General features: G+C 31.0%; 6 protein-coding genes across 21 annotated transcripts in view; 5 read left to right on the top strand and 1 right to left on the bottom strand.

Annotated features, from left to right (window-relative positions):
- Window positions 1-3,880, bottom strand: part of wake (ankyrin repeat and fibronectin type III domain containing protein wide awake) — a 71,109-nt gene extending 67,229 nt beyond the window's left edge. For 3 of the 4 annotated variants that reach the window (XM_081990382.1, XM_081990401.1, XM_081990391.1), the window contains exon 1: window positions 3,201-3,445. In XM_081990382.1, coding sequence (XP_081846508.1) covers window positions 3,201-3,418 — 218 coding nt within the window. In that variant the 5' untranslated portion in view covers window positions 3,419-3,445. Of the gene's footprint in view, window positions 1-3,200; window positions 3,446-3,744 lie in introns of those variants that run through there. The other variant, XM_081990411.1, reaches the window with a different exon arrangement.
- Window positions 3,565-6,451, top strand: LOC145736253 (uncharacterized). Of its 7 annotated transcripts, none has more exons than XM_081990582.1 (5): window positions 3,912-4,287; window positions 5,097-5,216; window positions 5,263-5,466; window positions 5,530-5,559; window positions 5,599-6,451. In XM_081990582.1, the coding sequence occupies exons 1-5, from the start codon at window positions 4,227-4,229 to the stop codon at window positions 6,042-6,044; spliced, it is 861 nt and encodes a 286-aa protein (XP_081846708.1). In that variant the 5' UTR covers window positions 3,912-4,226; the 3' UTR covers window positions 6,045-6,451. The 7 variants fall into 7 exon arrangements, with proteins under 7 accessions (XP_081846735.1, XP_081846722.1, XP_081846708.1 ...); XM_081990604.1 differs by adding an exon at window positions 4,459-4,556 and having other exon boundaries at window positions 5,272-5,466; window positions 5,530-6,451; XM_081990591.1 differs by adding an exon at window positions 4,459-4,556 and having other exon boundaries at window positions 5,530-6,451.
- Window positions 6,452-6,601: 150 nt separating this feature from the next.
- Window positions 6,602-7,403, top strand: LOC145736287 (uncharacterized). 2 transcript variants are annotated; one of them, XM_081990626.1, is made up of 3 exons: window positions 6,602-6,752; window positions 6,809-6,925; window positions 6,987-7,403. In XM_081990626.1, exons 1-3 carry the CDS (start codon window positions 6,731-6,733, stop codon window positions 7,400-7,402), a joined length of 555 nt encoding a protein of 184 aa, XP_081846752.1. In that variant the 5' UTR covers window positions 6,602-6,730; the 3' UTR covers window position 7,403. The 2 variants fall into 2 exon arrangements, with proteins under 2 accessions (XP_081846752.1, XP_081846743.1); XM_081990617.1 differs by having other exon boundaries at window positions 6,809-6,931.
- Window positions 7,404-7,723: 320 nt separating this feature from the next.
- LOC145736193 (uncharacterized) lies at window positions 7,724-11,728 on the top strand. 2 transcript variants are annotated; one of them, XM_081990498.1, is made up of 3 exons: window positions 7,724-8,191; window positions 8,775-8,899; window positions 8,962-11,728. In XM_081990498.1, the coding sequence occupies exons 2-3, from the start codon at window positions 8,854-8,856 to the stop codon at window positions 11,442-11,444; spliced, it is 2,529 nt and encodes an 842-aa protein (XP_081846624.1). In that variant the 5' UTR covers window positions 7,724-8,191; window positions 8,775-8,853; the 3' UTR covers window positions 11,445-11,728. The 2 variants fall into 2 exon arrangements, with proteins under 2 accessions (XP_081846624.1, XP_081846619.1); XM_081990493.1 differs by having other exon boundaries at window positions 7,724-8,899.
- A 688-nt stretch (window positions 11,729-12,416) lies between these two features.
- LOC145736239 (uncharacterized) lies at window positions 12,417-14,157 on the top strand. Of its 3 annotated transcripts, none has more exons than XM_081990543.1 (5): window positions 12,417-12,669; window positions 12,710-13,273; window positions 13,367-13,453; window positions 13,522-13,689; window positions 13,748-14,157. In XM_081990543.1, the coding sequence occupies exons 1-5, from the start codon at window positions 12,618-12,620 to the stop codon at window positions 13,906-13,908; spliced, it is 1,032 nt and encodes a 343-aa protein (XP_081846669.1). In that variant the 5' UTR covers window positions 12,417-12,617; the 3' UTR covers window positions 13,909-14,157. The 3 variants fall into 3 exon arrangements, with proteins under 3 accessions (XP_081846669.1, XP_081846678.1, XP_081846673.1); XM_081990552.1 differs by having other exon boundaries at window positions 12,422-12,669; window positions 12,728-13,273; XM_081990547.1 differs by having other exon boundaries at window positions 12,427-12,669; window positions 12,725-13,273.
- Window positions 14,158-14,187: 30 nt separating this feature from the next.
- On the top strand, window positions 14,188-25,284 carry LOC145736201 (uncharacterized). 3 transcript variants are annotated; one of them, XM_081990504.1, is made up of 8 exons: window positions 14,188-14,941; window positions 16,919-17,064; window positions 17,132-17,347; window positions 20,733-20,792; window positions 20,907-21,119; window positions 21,615-21,758; window positions 21,865-23,082; window positions 24,628-25,284. In XM_081990504.1, the coding sequence occupies exons 2-8, from the start codon at window positions 16,926-16,928 to the stop codon at window positions 25,137-25,139; spliced, it is 2,502 nt and encodes an 833-aa protein (XP_081846630.1). In that variant the 5' UTR covers window positions 14,188-14,941; window positions 16,919-16,925; the 3' UTR covers window positions 25,140-25,284. The 3 variants fall into 3 exon arrangements, with proteins under 3 accessions (XP_081846630.1, XP_081846634.1, XP_081846639.1); XM_081990508.1 differs by lacking the exon at window positions 17,132-17,347 and having other exon boundaries at window positions 14,189-14,941; XM_081990513.1 differs by lacking the exons at window positions 14,188-14,941; window positions 16,919-17,064; window positions 17,132-17,347 and adding an exon at window positions 19,742-19,910.
- The last annotated feature ends 128 nt before the right edge of the window (window positions 25,285-25,412 follow it).

Below are 25,412 nucleotides of genomic sequence, written 5' to 3'. Positions count from 1 at the left end.
TTCATGTTACCGAGATATTGAATTTCAAAAAGTAGTAAAAAAAGACCCCTTATACCCCCCCCCATTCTTTCGATTTTTTTGAAAATGGAAAATTTTAAAGTGCTTTTTTTGTGCTTATTTCACCTAATTTAAGGTCCTTTGGTATTAATATGCCCTTTGCTGTGCATTAGAACCCTCCTGGAGCAAAATAAAAAATTGCCAAAATTGCACTTTTTGCAAAAATGGAATTTTTTCAATTTTTAAATGATTGTAACTTGTTTATTTGAACTCTTAGAGATTTCACTAAAACGCCATTAGAAAGAGGATACAAAATACTACAGAATGGCCGAAAAACGACCCCTCTAGCTCTTCATGTTACCGAGATATTGAATTTCAGAAAGTAGTAAAAAAAGACCCCTAATACCCCCCCATTCTATCGATTTTTTTGAAAATGGAAAATTTTAAAGTGTTTTTTTTGTTCTTATTTCACCTAATTTAAGGTCCTTTGGTATTAATATGCCCTTTGCTGTGCATTAGAACCCTACTGGAGCAAAATAAAAAAATTGAAAAAATTGCACTTTTTGCTAAAATGGAATTTTTTCAATATTTGAATGATTGTAACTTGTTTATTTGAACTCTTAGAGATTTCACTAAAACGCCATTAGAAAGAGGATAAAAAATACTACAAAATGGCCGAAAAACGACCCCTCTAGCTCTTCATGTTACCGAGATATTGAATTTCAGAAAGTAGTAAAAAAAGACCCCTAATACCCCCCCATTCTATCGATTTTTTTGAAAATGGAAAATTTTAAAGTGTTTTTTTTGTACTTATTTCACCTAATTTAAGGTCCTTTGGTATTAATATGCCCTTTGCTGTGCATTAGAACCCTCCTGGAGCAAAATAAAAAATTGCCAAAATTGCACTTTTTGCAAAAATGGAATTTTTTCAATTTTTGGATGATTGTAACTTGTTTATTTGAACTCTTATGCATTTCACTAAAACGCCATTAGAAAGAGGATAAAAAATACTACAAAATAGCCCGAAACTGACCTCTCTAGCTCTTCATGTTACCGAGATATTGAATTTCAAAAAGTAGTAAAAAAAGACCCCTAATACCCCCCCATTCTTTCGATTTTTTTGAAAATGGAAAATTTTAAAGTGTTTTTTTTGTTCTTATTTCACCTAATTTAAGGTCCTTTGGTATTAATATGCCCTTTGCTGTGCATTAGAACCCTACTGGAGCAAAATAAAAAAATTGAAAAAATTGCACTTTTTGCTAAAATGGAATTTTTTCAATATTTGAATGATTGTAACTTGTTTATTTGAACTCTTAGAGATTTCACTAAAACGCCATTAGAAAGAGGATAAAAAATACTACAAAATGGCCGAAAAACGACCCCTCTAGCTCTTCATGTTACCGAGATATTGAATTTCAGAAAGTAGTAAAAAAAGACCCCTAATACCCCCCCCCCCTTCTTTCGATTTTTTTGAAAATGGAAAATTTTAAAGTGTTTTTTTTGTACTTATTTCACCTAATTTAAGGTCCTTTGGTATTAATATGCCCTTTGCTGTGCATTAGAACCCTCCTGGAGCAAAATAAAAAATTGCCAAAATTGCACTTTTTGCAAAAATGGAATTTTTTCAATTTTTGGATGATTGTAACTTGTTTATTTGAACTCTTATGCATTTCACTAAAACGCCATTAGAAAGAGGATAAAAAATACTACAAAATAGCCCGAAACTGACCTCTCTAGCTCTTCATGTTACCGAGATATTGAATTTCAAAAAGTAGTAAAAAAAGACCTCTAATACCCCCCCATTCTTTCGATTTTTTTGAAAATGGAAAATTTTAAAGTGCTTTTTTTGTACTTATTTCACCTAATTTAAGGTCCTTTGGTATTAATATGCCCTTTGCTGTGCATTAGAACCCTCCTGGAGCAAAATAAAAAATTGCCAAAATTGCACTTTTTGCAAAAATGGAATTTTTTCAATTTTTGAATGATTGTAACTTGTTTATTTGAACTCTTAGAGATTTCACTAAAACGCCATTAGAAAGAGGATAAAAAATACTACAAAATGGCCCAAAAACGACCTCTCTAGCTCTTCATGTTACCGAGATATTGAATTTCAAAAAGTAGTAAAAAAGACCTCTAATACCCCCCCATTCTTTCAATTTTTTTGAAAATGGAAAATTTTTAAGTGCTTTTTTTGTACTTATTTCACCTAATTTAAGGTCCTTTGGTATTAATATGCCCTTTGCTGTGCATTAGAACCCTCCTGGAGCAAAATAAAAAATTGCCAAAATTGCACTTTTTGCAAAAATGGAATTTTTTCAATTTTTGAATGATTGTAACTTGTTTATTTGAACTCTTATAGATTTCACTAAAACGCCATTAGAAAGAGGATAAAAATTACTACAAAATAGCCCAAAACTGACCTCTCTAGCTCTTCATGTTACCGAGATATTGAATTTCAAAAAGTAGTAAAAAAAGACCCCTAATACCCCCCCATTCTTTCGATTTTTTTGAAAATGGAAAATTTTAAAGTGCTTTTTTTGTACTTATTTCACCTAATTTAAGGTCCTTTGGTATTAATATGCCCTTTGCTGTGCATTAGAACCCTCCTGGAGCAAAATAAAAAATTGCCAAAATTGCACTTTTTGCAAAAATGGAATTTTTTCAATTTTTGAATGATTGTAACTTGTTTATTTGAACTCTCTCAATTTTTTTGAAAAATGAAAAATTTTAAAGTGCTCTTTTTTAATTAACTCCATATCATTTTTTGGAGCGCTGATACCCTCAGAACAGACGTTTACTGACGACAATATCGAGCAGCAAAGTAACCAATAAAACTTATTTTGTATGTTATTTGTTTTGTATGAAAAAAACTAAAAGTTTTAGTGCAAAAAGAGCATAAAATTGTTTCAATAATGTAAAGTTTCAAAGATTATTAGATGATTTAAAACTAAACAATACTGAAATACAAAGAAAGATAACAGTACTATTCAGTGGTGCGTAACAATATTTATATTCTTAGAACATAGAATTTTGTAACGGTAGCATGCAGAAACTGCTCTATAAGGTTAGATTTTCACAAAACTGGCAAAAAATCACTAGAAAACTGTCAATGTTTTGCTAAGGTGGAAGCTTTGTCATTCTGGTGAGTAGACTGACTTGTCTTTTGAGTTTTGGGCCACCTTGTATATTTACGAAAATGTTACCTGAGTATTAAGCCGCCATCTTCACTCCTTTCAGACGGATAATCTACGTTTGCGCATAATTTGCTGATTGCCGATTTTCGTCGTTCATCCAGTACCGTGGAACTGTCCTTGCTAAAGGACACTCGGGCGACTGATAGTCGGCCAGTCCATAGGGATTTGCCGTTGGACTGTGGTGTCTGTAATGATTCTGCAAATGATAGAAAAATGCTGTTCCACATTAATTGCGTATAAAACCAGTCAGGCAGCAGTTTTTGTTAAAATAATCAATTTTACTGAACATACTACATAAACATTATGTCATCTAATGACAATTTAAGATACTCAGGTTAAGGAAGATAGACGGTAATTATTATTCGAGTGTGCTTATGTCTTTCCATTGTTTTATGTCAGAAAAATAAAGTTGTATAAAATCTTATAAAAGTATCTTCAATCTCTTTGACCAGTTCATAAAGGGATAAAGGAAGCTGTAGAAATTAACAGTTTTCAGGTGAGAATTGACAGTGACTATTGGAGGTCAAAATTATGTCTTACAACTACTTATTACCGTTTCCTGTTCCATAGTTTTTTAGTTGGGCTTGTAGAATATTAATTCCAGGAACTACGATAGCTGGTAATGTTCTGGATCGCAACAGTGGAGGCGGGATTTTTCTACTGCCAGTATTTTCCAGACCAACGCAGGAAGCTCTTTGATCCAGTCGAGCTGCAGCCAATTGTGCGCTAAAACAACAATCTGAATTTATAATTTTTAGTAAAAATATGTATCAGAGTGGCCAGCAGACATAATCAGCAAATTTGCTGTCCAGTAATCATTTTACGATGTCAATTAAGTGGGATAAACCACAGCAAGCATTCAAAAAACAAGTCTCACTTGGGTGAGACTTTTACAATATGCTTGTCTCGAACAATATCATCATGTAAAGTAATAGCGATAAGATACAGCAGTTTGTGATAATACGGCAACGTAGTTTACTGCGAAAATTTAGTTCTGAAAAAATCAAAACTACGCCAGTTAACATTATACTCCGAATGAACCAAATCATCGACCTAATGCTGAATTGGTTCACTTGTCAACCCTGTCTATCTACAAGTAAGTCACAATGTAAACGTATTAATTTTGACGTAACAAAATAAATAATCAGATTGTTATAAATTGGAATAAATTCTGTTTGTTTATAGTTTCAATTTTCTATAATCTATTTTTTGCACAGTTTTTTTTACAATAGACCATCTTTTTGTTTAAATTATTCTTAATCACCAGCTCTCTTCCCATCATATTTTGGATCACATCCACAAGTTGCAATCTCCATCGATTCAATAGAAATATGAATTGTTGCATGATTTATTCCAGCTGATAAGGTAAACAGTATGATAACTTAATAAGTATTTCTGATTCTAACCGCTAGCAATCTGATTTTGTATATTTACATGGTTAAAGCTGTTACACCTACGATCCTACACTAGTAGATTATTAACAATCTCTATTTATGCCACAAGTCACCAAAGGATTTTTGGACATCAAAAGAGAGTAGGATTCTACTTCATCCACATATTTTAAAAATTATTAAATTCTTCTAACCCCAGAAAAAAAGAGCGGAAGAAAATGTTGGTTCAATTGAACTGGCTAAAGAAGAACTTAATTCTATCAATGTCAGAAACTAGTTCAGAGAGGAAAAATGTGTTAATATGCTTAAGCTGGCTAGTTGCCCTGAAATTTTAAAATACTCAGTCAAATTGATTTTAAACTAATTTGGGCTAAATCTTTAACTAAATCGTCAGAAAAAAGAGCTGAAAATGTAATGATATACTTTGAGCTGGCTTGTTGCCTAGAAATTTTGGAAGACAATCAAGTAAAAAAAAAACAAAAATAACGCTCAAAAGCAAACAATGATATTTCAGATAATGCTACACAAACGAGGAATGAGACTCCAATTATTTCACCCAGGACTGATTTCAGTAGCCAACACAATTCGAATCCACCAAGTGTCATAACTATGCAGCCATCACAAACTAGTCAAGGTAACGTTTCAAAATTAATGTAATATAATATGTACTTTAGTTTCAGAGCTTTTAGATTCGGCTGAATCTAAATTAGATGCATGCAAACCTGAAAAAGAAGTGAAAAGCAACTTAAAGCGTAAGAGTAGGAGTAACAAGAACACAATAACAACCATAAATAAACCAAAAAAGAGGTATAAAAAGGATCGTCCACCTCCACCAATACCGCAGAATACTGCTAATAATTTTGTAAATCAATCGTTTGTTGAAAGTAAGTTAATCACAAGGTTACCTGTACCTATTTCTTAAGAAAAGTAATACTACTTTTTTTCAGATGAAAGTAACACAGAAGGCAAACATGAAAATTGTGAAGCTCTAGCACAACCAAAAGCATTCCCTGAAATTAGTGGTCTAAAAAATTCCAACGAGGATTCTAAAAATGAAATGCAACCAAACAATTACGATTTACAGAATAAATCATCCGTCAGTTCTCAATCCAAGAAAGAAGAAAATACAACCTCAACCCAATCGACAGAAAACAATGCTCTAGAATTACTAGGTCAAGAAGACAAAGTTAAATTGAAGATAGCGTCTATTCGGGAAAAAGCTGAGCCTTTTGAAGATTTAATAAAAGAATTTACAGAATCGTCTGAAAGTAATCAGTACTATTACATAGAAGAAAATCTTAAACGTCTTGTCGATCAACTCGATGAGATGTATGACGATATAAATGGCAACCAAATACTACGCATGCAACGCAAAGAAGTATACAAAATTTTGTTTAAATTGTTTGATGATCTGGACGCTAAAGTGGAAGAAAATATGATTTTATTTCCAAAATCTTCATAAATCACTATAAAGTACTCTTGTTAAAAAGTGTTTTCCAGATATTTTAGTCTTCTACAGGCTTTGGATTATATTTCTTGGGGCATAACTGAAGCATACTATTATTTACACATTGTATTTCATATCCAGTTTTGGTCCAGTTTTTTGCTATTAGCTTCAGTTTCACCTTGTTACGTGTTAACGGTTTTTGTTTAGCTTTTATATTTTACTTTGTTGTTATTAACTGTACTTGGTAAGTTAATAACAAAACGTCTCAAAATTTGCTTTTATTGTGTTAGCTAATGAACAATTCGTATATCGGAATGAAGAATTTTAGTGAAACGTATTACCAACCAGTGTAAAATGAAATTAAATAGGCTTCAGATCCCTGAAGAAAACTTAATATACAAAGAAACGTTGGAAAACTGTAATGTAGTGTTATTTACAAATTATACAGTTTCAGATTTTTATTTTACAAACCATTAAAAATGTAATCAACCGATGCGTAATTTTGTAAGTATTTCAACAGAAAGTAGTATTTTAAAACTATAATTTTAGGTCTGATTCTGCTTTTATAGCATAAAGGGATTACCGATAAGATAAATGATTTTCCTATAACAAGTAATTAATTGTAGGTGTATCTGTTACTGTGTTATTTTCAGTAAAGCAGTTTTAAATTTGACTTTACAAAGGGAAACTTTAAACTAACTATGGGAAATATATTTTCTAGTGGTAAAAATAAAGCAATCACACCTCTTGTGCATAATACATCTTTTACTTACTTACAGTGCTGTGGAAGAAAAGTTCGAATTTCAACCTGGATTCTCCTAAAAAGAACTCAGGAGGATCAAAACGTATGAGTACTAAAAGCGAAATATTGCTAAACAACAGACCTTTAGATAATAGTCCGGGTAAGTAGATTTAACAGCTGATTCAAATAATATTTAATCAAACGATTAATTTCAGAAAACCAACAGTTTGAAAGAAATGATCGGAAAACGCGATCATTGCATTCTCCACCAAATAAGAGTCAATCAAATCAAGCGCCAAAAACTAGGCAAACGCATTCATGTTTACTGACAACTTCCCCAACTGAAAATACTGCGACAAATCCGATTTTGAAATCTTTACAAGATATTCAACTCAAGGCAGAAAAATTTGAAAGCGACATTGAAAAATTTCAAAAATCGGATGATAGTATGAAGTACTATTATATTGAGGAAAATCTCAAACGATGTTTAGATGAGCTGGATGAAATGGGCGACTTGGTTTTTAAAGATCAGGCTATGAAAATGGAACGAAAAAAAGTGTATAGAATAGTTTTTAAATTGTTGCAAAGGCTAGATGAAAAAGCTGAAAAGAATATAGCAAACCTAAGTTAAACTTTTGTATTATTATTCAGTTTAGCTACGTTTTTACTCGTGTAACTACTCTGCAATTTGTATTGATAGTTTTCAGTTCACATTTTCTTTTATTTCTGTATTTTTATATTTGTGGTCATTCACTACCAAAGGTCGACCAGTGGGTTATATTCTTTTGACTAAAAGAAATTGTTCCTTTGGGCAGTAATTTCTTTGAATATGATTCAATCATAGAGCGAACTTTCACTCTGGATTGGTGAATGTTTAAAATAAGAACTCTGTCTTAAAAAAAGCAAATCAGAAGTAAAAAGTTTGCCAAATTGGTTGAGTTCGTCTGTTTGGCAACATTTCGAACCAAATTGCACACCCAACAACTTAATATTAGTCAAAACTCGCAACACCCACTTTAATCAATCATATCATATACATTTATTGTTATGGATTAAAAAAAAACTAACGATATTTCGTGGAAATATCAATTAGTATATCACAAGATAAAAATGTTTTTTTAAATTAATTTTTGTTGCAGTTTTAGTAAATAACAATCATGGAGTTGTGGAAGAAGTTTTTAGAAGTAAATGCTACCATTCGAACATAAAACTAATTTTTCGTCATTTTTTCCTTTAAAATTTGGGACTTTTTATATTATTATATCTCTAAACTGTGGTAATACGAACCGTTGAATTAATACTTTTGTTAAACCCTGTTTACGACAACGATAACAAACTAATCCTATCTGTCAAATCATTTAGATTTGGTAATCGTTGTAGAACCAAAAACCATTTAATAATAAGTTTGTTATACATCTAGGTAAGTAGTTATTTTATTATTGTTACTAAGTATTTATTTATTTATGTTTGCATTATTAATAAAAAAAGAGAAAGAGCCATTTGAACGTAACATAAGATATGACACAAGCGACTGAAATCTGACGCTGAATCTAGACAAAGAACAATCAAAACAGCACGTTTGTAGCAAATATGTAATTTAATAAGTAATACCTCAAAATGCTTTTTGTAATTTTCATCAAATAAACCAATTTTTAATAATTTTTACCTAATTTAAAAAAAAAGTAACAAAAAATTTAAATTCAAATTAGTATTATCAAATAGCTTATGAAAAACTAAGAAAGGGTTCGAGGCATTTTGATGTTTGAATTTCCAAAAATAATTATAAAAAACCTTTACTATAATAAATAAAATATCCAATAATAAAATAAAATACAGGGTGATCCATTTAAAAAACCATTACTTTGTCTAGCTACAATTTTCTGTAAAACACTCTGTATAGTCCTGACTGTTCGCTTTTTTTGAATTAGACAAATTTAGGTATACAATTTTTTCAAAGCTAATGCAAAACAAACATATAATATTAACTGTTATATTTTCAGCAGTAAAGACCCAGTTGTTCTCCCAGATATAGAGGCCATAAAAATAGTAAAGAAATAACAAATTAGCTGCTTTAAAACAAACATGGGAAATACTGTTTCCTGCATAAGCACTCCGGATAAAGAAAACCGTAAGTTTTATTGATTTAAGACAATTAAAAACTTTAAAAAACTTTTTTCCTGTTTCATATAGATTGGTCAACACCTCCACAAGATAAAGTAGTGATTTCAGAATACCAAAAGAAAGAAACAAAGAGTATCAAAGGAGTGCCAAAGCGTCTTCTTTTAGGCCCGCAAGAATTTACTCCAAATGATTATAAAGTCCCTCCAAATATAAGACGTCCTAGACGACCAAAAACAATAGGAACAGTTTTAAATAGTGCATTAAATACTAAAACAGAGCCTAAAAATGATATTGTTAAGAGGGAGACAACGAAAATTATTTACAAAATTCCAGAGAGGAAAACACGAAAATCGGAAGATAAAGCAAAAGCAGTACACGTGGCAGATGCTAACCAATCATCGAAACAAGTTAACTTGCAAAGAAGAAAATATGTCAGTGTTAATCCCTATACCGCACATAATTCGTCAAATTGTCTCAATAATACTTCAGCAAAAAATGTATCTACATCTGTAACTAATCGTCAAAAAAATAGGAAAACTGTGACTACAAACTTATTTGAAAGGCAATCAACGTCTAAAAATCAAACAAAAGAAGACCAAATGGGTTCGAAGATACCTTTGTCAAAAAGTAGAGACTCTAGAATCGTTCATGTTTCAAGAAATGATAACTTACAAGATAGACAACAACTAAAAAGTCAGACGGATGTCGAAAAATCAGTATTAAAGTGTAACAGAAGTAAAAATACTTCTGAAGAATGTAAATTATCAGAATCTGTACAAAGTGACAAAGTTTCACACAACCAAAATCACACAACCAAAATTAAAGAAAACAACAAACAAACAAAATGTTTAGAAGCACCCAATGATATTCAAAGTACTTTTAATGTAATAATCAAAAAGTCAAACATTTTAGCTGAAAAAGTGAAGATATTTGATAAACTAGATGACAATAATGACTATTATTACATCGAAGAAAACTTAAAACAACTCATCGACCAACTGGATGAAATGTACGACCTGATCAAAAACAGTCAATTATTACGTGCAAGACGTAAAGCCATTTATAAATATATATTTGAATTATTTGAAGAACTGGACGAAAAAGTGGAAGAAAATAAAGTTAAACTTATGTTTTCATCCATGCGGAATGAAGTAAGTAAAATTGAAGAATTTGAGAATTTGAGTGAGCAGGAGAAGAAAGAGAAAAAAACATTTCTGGAAAAGATGATAGCTCAACTGGACAAAATCTACGATCAGATAAAAGACAACAAAGAATTAGTGAATGAGAAACAGTTGTTGTATACTCGGATATCTAACTCATTAAACAAATTTCGGAAAAATGAATCAAAAACTGTTATAGACGGACGTATTAAAATAACCAACCAACCGAGTAAAGGAAAATTAGATGATAAAATGGTTGATTCTATGCAAAATCAAGATATTGCCAGCTCTGAAATACAAATTAGCGAACCCAAACCTTCAAACAACGTACCATCTCAACCTAAAAACAACCATCATAGTCAGTTGGAAATTGTTGGAATGGTTGAAGAAACCTTTAAGGCGATAATGGTAAAATCAAACTGTTTAGCTGTTCACGTCAAGAGTTTTGAAAAATTGGATAATTGTAATGACTATTATTTTATTGAAGAAAACTTGAAACAGCTCATCAACCAACTGGATGAAATGTACGAACTTGTTAAAGACAGTTCAGTATTACGTGCCAGGCGAAAAAGCATTTATAAATTTATATACGGACTATTTGAAGAATTGGATGAAAAAGTAGAAGTGAATAAAGTAAAACTTATATTTTCATCCATGCGGAATGAAGCCAGTAAACTGGAAGAGGAGCTTCTTGACAATTTTAGTGATCAGGAGAAGAAACAAAACGAAAAACGTCTTGAAGAAATGATTACACAATTGAACAAGATTTTTGATAAAATAAAAGATAACAAAGAACTAATGAATGAAAGAGAAGTTTTGTATTTTAGGTTGTGTAACTTGTTGAACAAACTACAAACAAACGAAATCAAAATTGTGATGAATAAAGGAATTAAAGTAACAAATCCATTAGAAGGTAAAGTATCTGAAAAACATACTGAACACTTAACTGAAGTAAAAGCTGAGCATTCAACAAGCAGAAACTCAGACAAGGAGGTTGAAAGAAATTTTAACTTAATAATAGAAAAATCAAACCTTTTAGCTGTTCACGTGAAGAGTTTTGAAAAATTGGATAATTGTAATGACTATTATTTTGTTGAAGAAAACTTGAAACAGCTCATCAACCAACTGGATGAAATGTACGACCTTGTCAAAGACAGTTCAGTATTACGTGCCAGACGTAAAACAATCTACAGGTATCTGTTTGAACTACTTGAAGAACTGGACACAAAAGTTGAATTGAACAAAACCAGGTCTTCTAGGATTTCTTCATCTATGCAAAGTGATGCCCGGAAGCTGGAAGAGACCCTACGTCTTTTTGACAGGTTGAATGAGAAAGAAAAGCACCACAACAAGAAAAGTGCTGAAGAATTGTTAACTCAACAAAAGTCATGATAAAAGAAGACCCGGAACTATTAACCGAAGAAACTAATGAAAGTCACCAGTATCATTTTATTGAAGAAAACTGTGTGTACTGCAGTAAATTGACGTGGTAGGTGATGAAAGTTTAAGAAAAGAGCGAAAATTAGGGTAGTGTAATTTTTTAATAGTTTATTTTCATTGCTTATATGTAGATTAACACTTTTCTCCCAGATTCTTTACATAGGAATGTACACAGAATAAGATACTTTTTGTATACTTGATGCGCAGTAAATTTGTAATATACTTTATGTTGCACCAATGTTTTTGTGTTTTTATTTCTTAATTATTAACTATAGTGGAACTAACGTTAGAACACAGAAGAAAATTGCAGAAATGACTATATTTTTCTGAACATTTTTCAAAAAACATGTTTTTTATCAGTAATTGTCTAGCTTCTGCACTATTACTCCACGTGAGTAATTAACATATTAATATGGGTTTGAACTATTTGCACGATAATATGTATCCAGTGCTGTAAATCAATACACAGCAACACTTATCCCATCCAAGCAGATGGTCCAAATTTGGTTGGACACCTGTGTAATTAAGATTTTATTCACTGTCGGGGAAATAGGATATCTTGTGAGCAACTGTCAACAGACAACACTGTACAAGTACAAAAACATTCTAATTAAAAAGAAAAAAATGGCAAAACCTAATCAAATGTTTTGCCGGACCTTTTTTTTATTACTCACGTCACTGCTTTGTTTTATTATCAACTATATCACGTTTGTTACTCATAATGATATTTTAACTAAGCACTAAATTAATAAAGCTTAAATTTCCTATACAAATGAAAGCAACAAATTTAATTTTTAATCTGATTTTATACCCGGTGGTTATTTTTAACTTAGCATACCATAATATTTTTCTAAGAAACTTGTTGAATTGTTGCAGACACATATGATTACCCTAAACGTTTATTTTTAAACCGAGTATTACTACAAATTACGTTTTTTTTTCACTCTGATTTAAATGAGCCACTCTGTATACCGCTGATTGATATTGTAAGGTTTTACAAGGTTTCAATAATAAAGATATCCAAAAACAGATAATGTCAATAAAAATAATTAAACGCGTTGTTTAAACTGGTCTTCACAAAGAAAAATTACATACTGACTGGTGTTTTCGGGAATTTTTATTGTTATGGGAATTTGCAGAAGTAGGTGTAGTTCAAAATTGCGACGTGAAAGTGGAAGTAAGTACTTTTGAAAGTGACTTTCAAGCATTAGGTTTAGATATGAATGTTTTAGTAGAAACCCCAGTTTTTACTATTGCCTGGAGTGACATTGAAGCATCATCTCTCCATAACGATGAAAAACGTCTGATTGCCTCAATACTCAGAAAAGTAGACAATTCCAACAGAGTTGATAAAGCGAAAGTTTACGCTGAATTACTCAGCTACCTTAGAAGTAGAAAGACTGACCAGCTATGTAACGATATTGTGTGTGATGTGACGAATGACAATGTTTTCCCAAACTTGTACAACATTGCTCAGAATTTGGATAAAACTACTACTAATCAAAAAATGATGCCAACCACAATGACATCACATCAGTACTGCAGTAAAGAAATCAACAAAGATAAGTATAATGATACAAAAAGTGACAAAAACTGCTTTGAAAACGAAAATGAAATCAAATTCGATACTTCCATTAATTCACAGTCAAATTTCGAGACAATCGGATATGGAAACGAAATCCAACCATCGACACGTGCGGCTGGAGAATGTCAAAGAAAAACTAATTTGACTAGTGATTATGATCGCTGGGTTAAAGATATAAAACTGGAAATAGCTAAACGTAAGTACATGTGTATTTTATTAATAACCAGTAGTATATTAATTATAATGAAAAAGTAATTACCCAGATATTTGATGTTTTTTTTTTTAACAGAAAGTTCATCCAACACAGACTGCCAAGCCAAGATGTTTTATTATGAAACGAGTTTCAAGGAAGATCCCCACCAACAACTAAACAAAAGTAAACCATTTCTGTTGAGATGATTTTGAAACATTTTTCATCCACTTAAAAACCCTTCTCTTCCTCAGAATGCTCTAGTAGCCTACCCTCGTTAAAATCAACCGGAAATTTTCCTCAAATCAAGCAGCAGTTTAATAACATCAATTATTCATTGGCAGACAGTTTACCTGTAGAAAAACCTGCACAACCTGAATGGAAAAATTACCCTAAACACTCTACGGTACAACCCAAACTAGGTAAACTTTAAGTTTAATTAAATGTTTATTCACAAATGTAATTATTCTTAAATTTCAGAGCCAACAACTGATCCAGCTCATGAATCCAACCAAAGTTCTACATCATGCCAACCAAAAATTTTCCAACATGAGTCACACAGGATCAGAAAGTCGTTGACCGAGTATCCTAAATCGAAGCCTATACAACTGAGTAACGAAAATTTAGTAGTGGAAATCTAGTTATTATGAGTAAATTTAAACTTGATAATTGAAATATGCACTAGCACTATTATTATAGTAACATCAAACGAAAAAGTTCGAAGAAAACGAAAATACATTGACAACAACAATATAAATTAATATCTTTCTTTTTACTTTCAAAGTTTGTTTAGTTGTACAAGAATACAAATAATGTAAACTTTATTGTTATGAATACATATTGTTATTACCGATAATAAATTAATATAATTTCAATTACTTACCAGCAATTTTAATCATATACGACACAATATTCAATAAATCGCAAAATTTTGTTCATTCAATAAAGAAAAATAACGTGCCATTATTTACGGGAAATTCAGATTTGATAAACGCTGACTGAGAAAGAAATAATTAAAATGCCTCAATAAATTTTGCCATCTTTGACAAAGTTTTATTCGAGAGTTTATTAGACCCAGCGGCTGATTCAATTGCTTTTCCAATCGAGTTAAATTCTTGAAAACGAAAATGAAAAAGGCGATAATCAGCACGTTTTCAAGCTATAAATCGATTAAATGCAACAGAAAAAAACTTGATGTTATCTGAATTTAAAATAACAAATGTCGTTGACAATTTAGTTGTTTTTTTATAAACAACACACAAAACTATGTTTGGTGGATACCTATTAGAAAATAAATAATTTGCCCATAGATAACCTTCATTAGGTAGAATATCAAAATCTGCGCAAATTGAATAAAGTAGTACTTTGCTGCTTTACTAACAAAACTTGGAACATCCTGAACTTGTGTAATCTCTTATCTCGAGCAAACCGATTTAAATTTACTGGTTTAATTAGTTCAGTTGCTGGATAATAGTCTTGAAATATCAAGCAAGTCGTTTACCATACTGGTAAAGGTCATATAGTCTGGAGTGAAACATGTTGATTAATTATCTTAGTGGATGTAATTAAGATTTTTTGTGTAACTAATGAAGTTTACTACACTATTTCACTTGATGTTTTGTGTTTCATGTGTGATGTATAATTTATAGTTGAAATTATTTACTAAACTTAAGGGTAAGTGCATTATTATGATACTTTTTGTAGTGGACAAGTTAGGTTTAATTTTAAATAAAATAATTTTTGTTGTGCGAATGTTATCTTTCTAACTGCTTTAACTGTACACAGGGTGGTCCAGTTTTAAGTGTCAATAATTCACCATTTGATAGCTAATCAAAAAATAAGTTGACTTGCATTATTTCATTTTTCTGAAAAACGTTTCCTAAGGAAGTTAGAGTCCTACAAATTTCAATTTAAAAAATCGTTTTATAGTTTAAAACTGAACATCCAAGACTTGTGAAAGTCCAAATTTGTACTGAATAGTCTAAAAACGTGCTTTTTACTATTAGGAATGGTCTTATGATTCGCTTTCTCAGACTGCCATCCTGGTTGAGTGTCTGAAACTGGCATTCAAGAAGTAAAAAAAGTCCGGAAATCAAGACAAAGATTGTATTGTGCATGAAACTCATTTTTTACTACTAAAAATAATATAAAAGTTGACTTTTAATGCTAAAACTGACTTTACTAGGACTAAAGAGTCCAAAAGTATATTTTCAAGACTTTAATTGGTGTACAACTGAATTTTCTGGACTGGACAACAAGTCTAGAAGTAAATTAAATTTTCGGACTATTTTATTTCTAAAAATTAGTTCTCAAGACTATTATTGCACCATTTGGTACCAACATTTTTTACTTTTATTACTGAAGAAACTTGACTTTTCGAAATAGTCTTAAACTCGATTTTTCAGTCTTAAAAAGCACTAAAAACAGTCTGAATTTCTTAGAGATGCTACAATTTATTTCACCTATGAGTGTAGAAGTCAATTTAATAGTGAAGAAGCTTGAAATAACATTTTCAAGACTATGGTCAGTGGACACACTGGCTTTTAGGCCTGATAAGTCAAAAACTTTGTAAATATAGTCTTGAAACTCGATTTGAGGCACTGAAAACAGCCTTAAACACTAAAAATAGTCTAGTTTAGTAAGAAATACCAGAATTTTTAGCACTGAGGTGTCTAGAAGTCGATTTAATAGTGACAAAGCTTCGAATGCCATTTTAAGTTTATGAAGAATTTAAAAATTGTTTTTTAAGTTTGCTATGTCAATAACTTGGTGAGGATAGTCTTGAAACTCGATTTTCCAAGCTGAAAGCACTTTTGAAGCACTAAAAATAGTCCAGAATTCGAAGAAAATGAAAAGCAAAGTAAAAAGCACGAAAAGTTAGTTTTCAAGACAAATTTCATGAATCTAATGTTAATGTCCTGCATCTAAGACTATTTTCAAGACTAAAATATTGGAAATTTGTCTTCAAATTATGAAAACTTACTTCAAATGCAAATTTTAAGCTTCTGACGTCACTTTTTATTAGTTCGGTCACATTTTGGGCTTCAAGTCAATTTTTAAGGTTTAAATGTATGAATTTGTAGTAACAAATTCTTGAAAAAAGTAGTTTTTATCTCTACAAGTAAATTTTTAGTATTAAAGTCTCTCGATTTGCATGAAAACTGGAAGCACTTTTCAGGAAAATGACATAATAAATATCAACTTATTTTTTAATTGGCTATGGATTGGTGAATTATTGACATTTAAAACTGGACCACCCAGTATAATTATTGGAATGAAGCACAAACATTTTGTATTTTAAATAACAATGCAGATATAGGAAAACTTTGTTGTTCAGTACAATTAATTGGTTAAGTGCTAAGAAGGCTTTTCTAAAAATAATTGCTTCTAACGTGACTGGACAATATGTAATTTACGTTATATGAATTTACGTTTGCACCTCTTAAAATAGTAATTTACATTAAACATTAAATACTATATGTTCTTTTTTAATTTTCTATCCACTAATTTCCAAATAATTTTGAATTTTCAATTACAAAATGTTAGCGGTTCAGCAATCATATTTTTGGAACTTCTGCGAAAATATTTTTGAAAGTTTACTCTGTTTGCTCATTCAAATAATCTTATGAACGTTATCTTCGTTGATTATAGAAAAAATATGAGGAAAGCAACCCGTAATTATAGTTCAACGAAGTTGTCATATAAAAGTGACTCCAAACCGACTGAAGCATCCCTTAAAGAGGAGAAACTGATTAATGCTATAAAATTGCTTCATCAAAATGACACTGAATATAAAGGTAAGTATACTATTCCTACGTTCATGCATTTAGGATTACAGTTATATTGAAGAAACTTTATTTACAGAAAATTGTGCCCTTACAAACACTAATAAAAGGAAGCAAAGCAGTTCATATTTTAGAAAAACATTGGCTTCAAACCAAACAGATGAATTTTCAAAAGCAGAGAAGTCAGGGAACACTGTAGCATTTGATAACGATTATAATAAATTGGATGAAAGTATATTCTGTGACTGCCATAAGAAATTATTTGATGTTGAAATAAAAAGAGGGAAATATGATGGTATGTGGATGTTTGGAAAAAAAAAATTTTTTATTTATTAAATTTGAGCTTCATTAGGTGCTATATTAAAATCAGCTTGAAAGTAGTATTCAATCTAACTTTCACAATAGTTTGTTTGTACCCTTTCAGTTAGAAATTGATTATGTGAAAAATTATTGAAATTTTGAAACAGATAGTCTAATTCATATTGCATTGGCAATTTAAAATTTATAAAAAGTATGAACAATTATTATCAGTGAGAGTGAGGTTACGAGTAGTAAGCGTTAAGTATCGGGTAAGATGATTGAGCGATTTTTAATTATTAGTAAACCTCATAAATCATAACTTTTTACGGTTAGAAAAAGGCTTGTAATTAATAGTTATTAAAAAGTAATAGCAACATTAGTTAGCCACTTTATGGTGAGGAATTCTATCGAATAATGCTGTTAAATTGGAAAAATAATGATATATCATTAGGATTTTGTTAAAACCTGTAATTCCAAGCTTATCCTTGCTGAACTGGACACTATTCTATAGATGTACTAATATTGCTAATGCAATCAGGTGGATTAAGGTAATTTTAAATGTAATAAATGTCGGTTTACATTACAAAAATGTATACATTAGGAACAAAACCATTTAAAACTTCTTGAATGTTGACCTTTTGGTCACTAATTATACTGAAATTCCAACAAAGTTGGACGTCACGAATTCCAATAATTTGTCCCAAAATAAACTAATAAAATAATGTTATTTGCTTTAAAAGCAATTAAATGAACGATGTAAACAGGTTTACAAAGACGTCAAACAAGATTTAGCACACGAACATTTTGGCAAATTTTTCCAAAATTATACCACAAATGGTGAAGTCTCAGACAATTTTTGGGAGGTATTCAGTTGTATTTGAAAGCGTTCTAGCACTTACAAAATGATTCTATTCATAGAAGCTTCTGACAATGTTAAAAAGTTCGTGGTTTTTATGACACTTGGAGGAGTTTCTGGCAATTTCCGGAGATTTACTGTAAATTTTTTTTTTAGATAAATGCTGGTGCTTGGTTATTTCCAATTTCCTTGTTCACTGTCTTCATCAAAAAGGTTTGTTAAGCTATTAATTGTTTTACAGTTTACTATTAAAAATAACAGCTCATCTCCAGTATCCTGTCTTATACAGTTTTCTTGACTGTTAAGCTGCAGATTTTTTTTTTGTGTTCATACGCTTCCTTCAACATTCCTTCTGCATTTCTAAGGGTTGTATTAATAATCGTTCCTTCAAGAAACTCTTACGGACACGCAAAGGAAAGCCTTGAGGCTACCGTAGCATTTTCATCTAATAGTGCATTTCTTAAGCAATAAAACAATAGAACACATTAATGGTTTGCTTCAACATTTGCTTTGGCAACATAGCAAAAGCAAACAATAGAAGAAATAGTGAAATTAGATCAAGATTAAGGTTGGAATACCACTCAGAAGTGGTATGTATTAATAAATTCATTCTGTTATGCAAAAAACTGTATGAACAAACACTGCACAAGTGCTGCATTGATAATACGAAAAACACACAATTTGAATTGCTTCAAATGAGAGACAGTCTAAACACAAATTGAAATTTCGAAAAGTAATTACCAAATGTAGTCATTTACTTGAACACCTCTATGCTAGTTGTAGTGTAACTTTACTTGGTGAGTTTCAATCGTACCATAATCTTGCAAATTTGACATATTCATTATGGCAAAACTGTATTGCTATATTGATTTTTAGTGTTCTTTGAACAAAGTAATAAAATTTTCTTTACAGTCATTTTGGAAAACCTAAATCTTTTTTTTAAACTCACTGCTGCTGTAAATTTTGAAAGGATTTTGGAAATCCCTATTATAGTTTTTTTGATATTTCCTAAAGGACAACTGATTTGCTGTTTCCATTTGAAGGAATACTAGTAAGGAATTACTTGACGCATCCTTATGCAATTATTAATACCTTATTACTCCTTGTAGCTCGTAAATGTCAAGAAACCACAAACATTAATATAATCTTAAATCAGCTCCTAAACTATTAAATTCAGTAGCAATATTCTTATAACTTTCCTGCTGTCTGTTCTCATATTTTCAATAACGTTTCTACATTTTCAAAATTTCAGTTTTTTAAACCGTTTATGCTATGTAAGTAACTTGATGCAACAGTCTATTAAATCATATTTTCCTTCGACTTAAGCAAATAATAACAGCTAGCATGTGAGGAATATAAACAAGTTATTGAAGGAAAGTAATCAGAATTGAAATGTTTAAATATATCTGAACAGAATACCATTTATATAAAAACAAAATTGATTCTTGTGTACTTTTGTAATTATACTGATAACGAAAATGTGTTATCAGCAACGAGATAAGATTTGGTTGTTTGCAGTTTGTTAACGTTCATAAACTAATAACTAAATTGTGTTAGAGCGTCAGTGTTATGCTGCTTATCCAGCTTTTGTGGTTTCCATTCCGATTGGCCTGGAAAATAATTCGTTTCTTTTATCATCATTTATTACGGATTTTTAAAATATGGTTCAAATTTGTCGCTAAACCTGTGGTTTTCATATACGGTAAGTTTGAGTTACTTAAACTTTTGGATAGTGATGGTTATTTAACTAGAAAGAGCAGTAAAAAAAGCCTGACTTATACAAGCAAAAGTCATCAGAAAATTATCTTTATCTTCGTGTATGTGTTATGGGTGTAACAAGAGCTATCAAAAATGTAACCAAACATAACCACACATTACTTGCTGTCTCACTTATTTTTCAAACAATCTACAAGAGTATTTGCATCTGTGTTGCTGTGTGATTTGTTATAACAATACAAACGGTTTCAAAAAGACCTAACAACTTGAAAGCACTCCAATCCAACAGGGAAAGTAAAATCAGCTGTTTACTTGTACTTTCGGCTGTGTAAACTGTACTGTCAATCGGCTTATCATATTTGCAATCACTCTTCCCAGTTTTTAAATATTAACAATGTAAATTGGTACCAAGTTAATCAACAATTATGTCCAGTTGCCTAATAGAGTGGCTTAAGTCTGGGTAAAAATCCTTATCTCCATGGTACAGGTAAAGAGTCAGACTAAAATTTTCTAAGGAAAGAGAACTTAAAGAAATTGTGGATGAAAGTAGGATTGGATGTGCTTGGTAGTCATAATGTAAAACTGACAATTAATAGAAAACACTTTAATTGGTTATAATTTTTACAGTTAATGAAATATTACACTTTTTAAGTTATTTTTTAGTTTTCAATTTTAGTGATATCGAAAAGAATAAGAGCCGGCCAATTTTGCGTAAAGACATAAGTTTTGAAGAATAAGTTTAGGACGACTCACATGAAAATAATTTAACGTCAATCAAAAAATTGTTAATAAAAGCTTATTTTTTCAGATCATACAATGGGTCTATTATCTCGTCTATTTTGCTGTAAGAAAACCGATAATGAAAAAGGTGAGCAAAATGTATTAGTAGTTTAATTATTGCTATCCAGTAATGATGACAAAATAAGCTAAGATATTGACATAGATTTCCGTTGAATTTTGTCTGAAAATTAATGTGTTTTAGATGACGATGCCATTAAGGGAGAACGTGGAACCCGTCAGAATTTTGGTAATCGTAGGAACACTGATCGCAGGACTCCAAGGGAGACATCAATATCAAGCTCAAGTGATATTAGCAAAATTGAATACCGATATCGAGATACGGCAGCACCAATATTATCCAGCTCTAGTCGTCAAAGCACTTATTCAACAATTCCGGGACAGACCAAGAGTGTTTGTAAGTTTTGTTAGCTGAAGAGTTGTTTCTCCAACTGAGAAATGACAAAAGATCCCATTTGGAGTTTGAGAATATCCTGCACTAACTAACGACATAACATCATGCATATGACCCTCTGATTTCCTTACTGTTTTAACACTTCTTATCATTCTAACACTTTTCCTTCTCTAAACGTATACTCTACATTTATTTCCTACAGTGTCCATTTTCTCTTTCTCTATTTTTTTATACTTCCCACTATTGGAAAGGTTAGCACTTTCCTAACGTCTTTGTGGTTGTCCAAAACGTTCAGCATATCTTTCAGAATTGTCAATGTTTCGCATTTTCACTGTTCGATAAAGGATTTTTCTAGTGCATCAGTCAAAAACTTAACGAACTCATAAGGAAAATCTATCAATTTTTCTCCATCGACTCGATTAACTAACTGTATGAACAAGGCATTTGACTGTATTGTGTTTAAATTTAATTTTATGTTAAAAGACTAATAATTTTCAGATGATAACGTGCCTTCCCGTGAGTTGGGAAACAGCTTGACTTTTACTGAAAGTGAGATAAGCACAATTCAGAAACCCATCCAAGCACATGTTGGCCAATCAAGCTCTAGGAATACCAGAAATAGTAAAGGCTATCGACATCGAGGTAAGCCAGTATAAACTAAAAGAACTTCCCCAAATAATGAAATTTCTTCAAATAAACAGATTTAGTTTCGTTTTCAGACAGGTTTTTTACAGTTAATTTTTTTCAGATGATGAGGATGGCTCATACAGTACTGGTATACAATCAACATCAAATTACAAAGCTTCTGATCAATTCAACTTGCAAGAAAATCCGTATTCTGTTAAAACTTCACCAAATTTGGCTAAAATTCCAGATGCTCGAAAAATGCCTGTTTTAGAAATAAGTCAAAATATAACATCAAATACACAGAGACGTCAAACTCGTTCAGAGGCTCATAAAAACCTACAGCCTGCTAATTATAGTGTCCAGGCTGTATCGCCACCAATAACTAATAGAGCAACATTGAAATCTGTGGAGTTAAATCCGACAGAGATCTGCTCTAACCTAGACCCAAGTAATAGATATCAAGCACATTCAGACAATCTTGGTCCCAAATCTTATAACTACAAAACTGCAAAAAGTCAATATCGACTTAGCAATGCTAGTGAAATTGTTCAGACTACTGCAACATATCTGGAAGCAAATTCTACTACAGTAAGTGCCCTTTCTCCAGTCAAAAACAAATTTCCTACAATCATTAGTGAACAGTTTCCCAAGCCTATACTGGTAACGGAAAATACACGAAAAAATAGATCCTCTAGAAAAACCAACACAAACCTTCTCAAACCTTATAGTGTTTATGATAATTTGCCCCTCAGTACTAACTCAGGTGCTGTGGAAAAGTTTCATTCAAGCTCCATGCTAAATGACACTAAATTCAAACATAATTCTAAAACAAATCTGTATAACTCTAACACAGTTGATTCCGAAGCAAATAGTTGTTTACCAATTTTGAAATTTGAAAATTTTGAAAAACAAATTTTGCCGAAAGTTGAAAGTTATCACCAATACGAACCGACAAGTGCAATCACAATAGAAGACAAAAATGTAGTTCAAAACAGTAGCCCAGATGGCGGTTACAACCGTTATTTTAAAAATCTGGAGCCTGATATTATTAGCCAGCCTGGAAAAAGTACAAATTTACTGAATCAGCTGGAAACATCAAATTTGTACTATAAAAATAATAGAGTGGACATCCCAGAAGAGCGTGTGTACGATAAAGATGTTATAGACCAGACATTATCTGAGCATATTTTTACGAGCAGTAAAAATGAAGAAACGGTTAAAACAATCCAAAATGACGGACATTTTGAAAGATATAGGAATACCAGTACTATGGGTTCTGTTAATTTTCCTAAAGCACAATTTGCAGATAATACGAACAATAAAGATGATAATGTAACAGGTGAGCAATCTTTTTTTTTAACATTTGGATCAGTTAACAACAATATTTAGAGAACTGAACAGAAACTGAAATACTGGAAGATGGGTTTTATTTACTGGTATTTAAACCTGATATACAGGGTGGTCCAGTTTTAATTGTCAATAATTCACCAATCGATAGCCCATCAAAAAATAAGTCATTTTCCTGAAGAACGCTTTCTAAGGAAAACACAGACCTCCAAAATTCAGTTTTGAAAATCTTTTTTTGCTACAACTGTCAGACAGTCAGACTAATTTTATTCTAAAAATTAAAGTTTTAGACTAATATCGTAACATTTAATGCCAAAATTGTTTACTTTCATTTTTTCACTTTTACTATAAAAAATAGTTTCAATTTCGATTTTTCAGTCTTAAAGCACAGTGAAGCGTCTAGAAGTCAAATTAATACTGATAAAGCATGAAATGGCATATTTAAGCCTACGAAAAATGTAAAAATAGTTTTTTAAGTCTGCTGTATCAAAAACTTGGTGAAGATAAGCCTAAAACTCAATTTCCCAAGCTGAAAGCAGTTTCAAAGCCCTAAAAATAGTTCAGAGTTCTAAGAAAATGAAAAGCAAAGTAAAAAAACCTGAAAAGTTAGTCTTCAAGTCAATTTTCATGAATCTAATATCAATATCCTGTATTTAAGACTATTTTGACGACTAAAATATTGAAATGTATTTTGAAATTATGAAAACTTACTTCAAATGCAAAATTTAAGCCTTTGATGTCACTTTTCAGAGTCACTTTTTGGTGTCCAAGTCAAGGTGTCCAAGAAAAAGTAGTTTTTCATGGCTACAAGTCAGTTTTCACAAGTTTTTCAACTTATCTGACTACAAAGACAGTTTTTAAGCCTCTCAAGTAAATTTTCACCGTTTTCAAGACAATTTTTATGTTGGGTTGGGTTGGTTTTGGGTCTTTAAACGTAATTACTCAATTTTGTCGTTAACAAAACTTCAAATCAGAGTTTTATAAGAGATACTTATTTTGTCAAATTGAAAAAGTAAAAAAAAACGGAAAATTTTGAAAAGAATCCAGTGACATAGAATATAAGGCAGAAAAATGAAAACCATCTTTTTGTATTTACACCAATGGACAGTTTCGATTAATGGAAGTATTAATTTCATATGTATTTGTTCTAGATTAAAATTGCTCCAGCGGTCTGACAGTTATGACAAGAAACTGATTTTTTAAACTGAACATTTATGGACTGTATTTTCCTTGGGAAGCATTTTTCAGGAAAATGACATAATATGTATGTTAACTTATTTTTTGATGGGCTATAGAATGGTGAATTATTGACATTTAAAACTGGACCACCCTGTATATATTGAGAAGCCTTAATACTTAATTACTTACCTATCTTCAACTTCTAGTACTTTTGACAACGTAAAGTAAACTGTTTTGAGTTAAGCAATCGTATTAATGTAATATTATATTAAGAACCGAAAGTACATCTTGGCTTTTTCTTTTATATAAAAGTGGCAAATATAGAACATTTTTATTGTTTTTTTTATACATTTTTTAGGTGCGGAACAGCCATGGTCTTCCTGCAATGAATCTAGCAAAAATATTGGGCAAAACCTTTCAATATTTTCGCAAGAAGATATGCAACCAAGGATACAAGAAACTTCCGGAAAAAATCATGGAGACATCTGCGATATTAAAGTTCCGGACACTTTAACAGATAAAGTATTAGAAGCTGATAGCAAAGCCATTGTTATAAAAGACGAAATTAAAGAACAGAACGAAAGTGTTAGTGAACAAGAAAATAAGCGGAGAAGAGTGAAAACAAAACTAGATGAAGTGCATAACACCGCCAAACAATTTGTAGAGGAAATAGACAATTTCAAAGAAACGCAAGCCAGTAGTAAATATTATTATATTGACGAAAGTTTGCGAAGATTGGTAGATACGCTGGATGATATGTACGAGGATATTGGTGAAGATGAGTATTTGCGTGTGGAAAGGAAGAAAGTTTATAATTGCATATTTCCACTTTTTGACCAACTAGATGAAAAAGTTGGTGGAACAAATTAATGTTAATATTTAAGTTGATTAATAAAATTTATAAACAAAATTTTAGTTAACTAAAAAAATTAAATTTTATACAACACTCAATTATAGTGATATTGAAAGAAAATGCTTTTTAACTTTCTACTAATAATAAACAAAATTTTGTAAAGAGTAATTAATTTTTTTACCATTGGAATCTCAAAAACTATAAGAGATAACTATAAATTAAATTGGTAAATCATGTCATTTAATTTGAAAGTGATTATTTCCAATATGGCTTCATTATTTTTAACAAGT

The sequence above is a fragment of the Ips typographus genome, linkage group LG1, assembly GCF_016097725.1.
Source record: "Ips typographus isolate SLU linkage group LG1, UJ_Ityp_2.0, whole genome shotgun sequence".
Taxonomy (NCBI): Eukaryota; Metazoa; Arthropoda; class Insecta; order Coleoptera; family Curculionidae; genus Ips; species Ips typographus.
Note: the sequence above shows the minus strand (reverse complement) of the source record. Positions and strands in the feature narration are given on the sequence as shown.

Excerpts from the sequence above, each read along its gene's own strand:
- LOC145736239 (XM_081990543.1), top strand. The coding sequence starts at position 12,618 with ATGGGAATTTGCAGAAGTAGGTGTAGTTCAAAATTGCGACGTGAAAGT. Across the intron at positions 13,274-13,366 it reads AAAACTGGAAATAGCTAAAC|AAAGTTCATCCAACACAGAC; the intron begins GTAAGTACATGT and ends TTTTTTTAACAG. Across the intron at positions 13,690-13,747 it reads TACGGTACAACCCAAACTAG|AGCCAACAACTGATCCAGCT; the intron begins GTAAACTTTAAG and ends CTTAAATTTCAG.
- LOC145736201 (XM_081990504.1), top strand. The coding sequence starts at position 16,926 with ATGAGGAAAGCAACCCGTAATTATAGTTCAACGAAGTTGTCATATAAA. Across the intron at positions 17,065-17,131 it reads AAATGACACTGAATATAAAG|AAAATTGTGCCCTTACAAAC; the intron begins GTAAGTATACTA and ends CTTTATTTACAG. Across the intron at positions 23,083-24,627 it reads TAAAGATGATAATGTAACAG|GTGCGGAACAGCCATGGTCT; the intron begins GTGAGCAATCTT and ends TACATTTTTTAG.
- LOC145736287 (XM_081990617.1), top strand. The coding sequence starts at position 6,731 with ATGGGAAATATATTTTCTAGTG. Across the intron at positions 6,753-6,808 it reads GGGAAATATATTTTCTAGTG|TGCTGTGGAAGAAAAGTTCG; the intron begins GTAAAAATAAAG and ends ACTTACTTACAG. Across the intron at positions 6,932-6,986 it reads ACCTTTAGATAATAGTCCGG|AAAACCAACAGTTTGAAAGA; the intron begins GTAAGTAGATTT and ends GATTAATTTCAG.
- LOC145736193 (XM_081990498.1), top strand. The coding sequence starts at position 8,854 with ATGGGAAATACTGTTTCCTGCATAAGCACTCCGGATAAAGAAAACC. Across the intron at positions 8,900-8,961 it reads CACTCCGGATAAAGAAAACC|ATTGGTCAACACCTCCACAA; the intron begins GTAAGTTTTATT and ends TGTTTCATATAG.
- LOC145736253 (XM_081990563.1), top strand. The coding sequence starts at position 4,227 with ATGAACCAAATCATCGACCTAATGCTGAATTGGTTCACTTGTCAACCC. Across the intron at positions 4,288-5,096 it reads TCAACCCTGTCTATCTACAA|ATAATGCTACACAAACGAGG; the intron begins GTAAGTCACAAT and ends ATGATATTTCAG. Across the intron at positions 5,217-5,262 it reads GCCATCACAAACTAGTCAAG|AGCTTTTAGATTCGGCTGAA; the intron begins GTAACGTTTCAA and ends CTTTAGTTTCAG.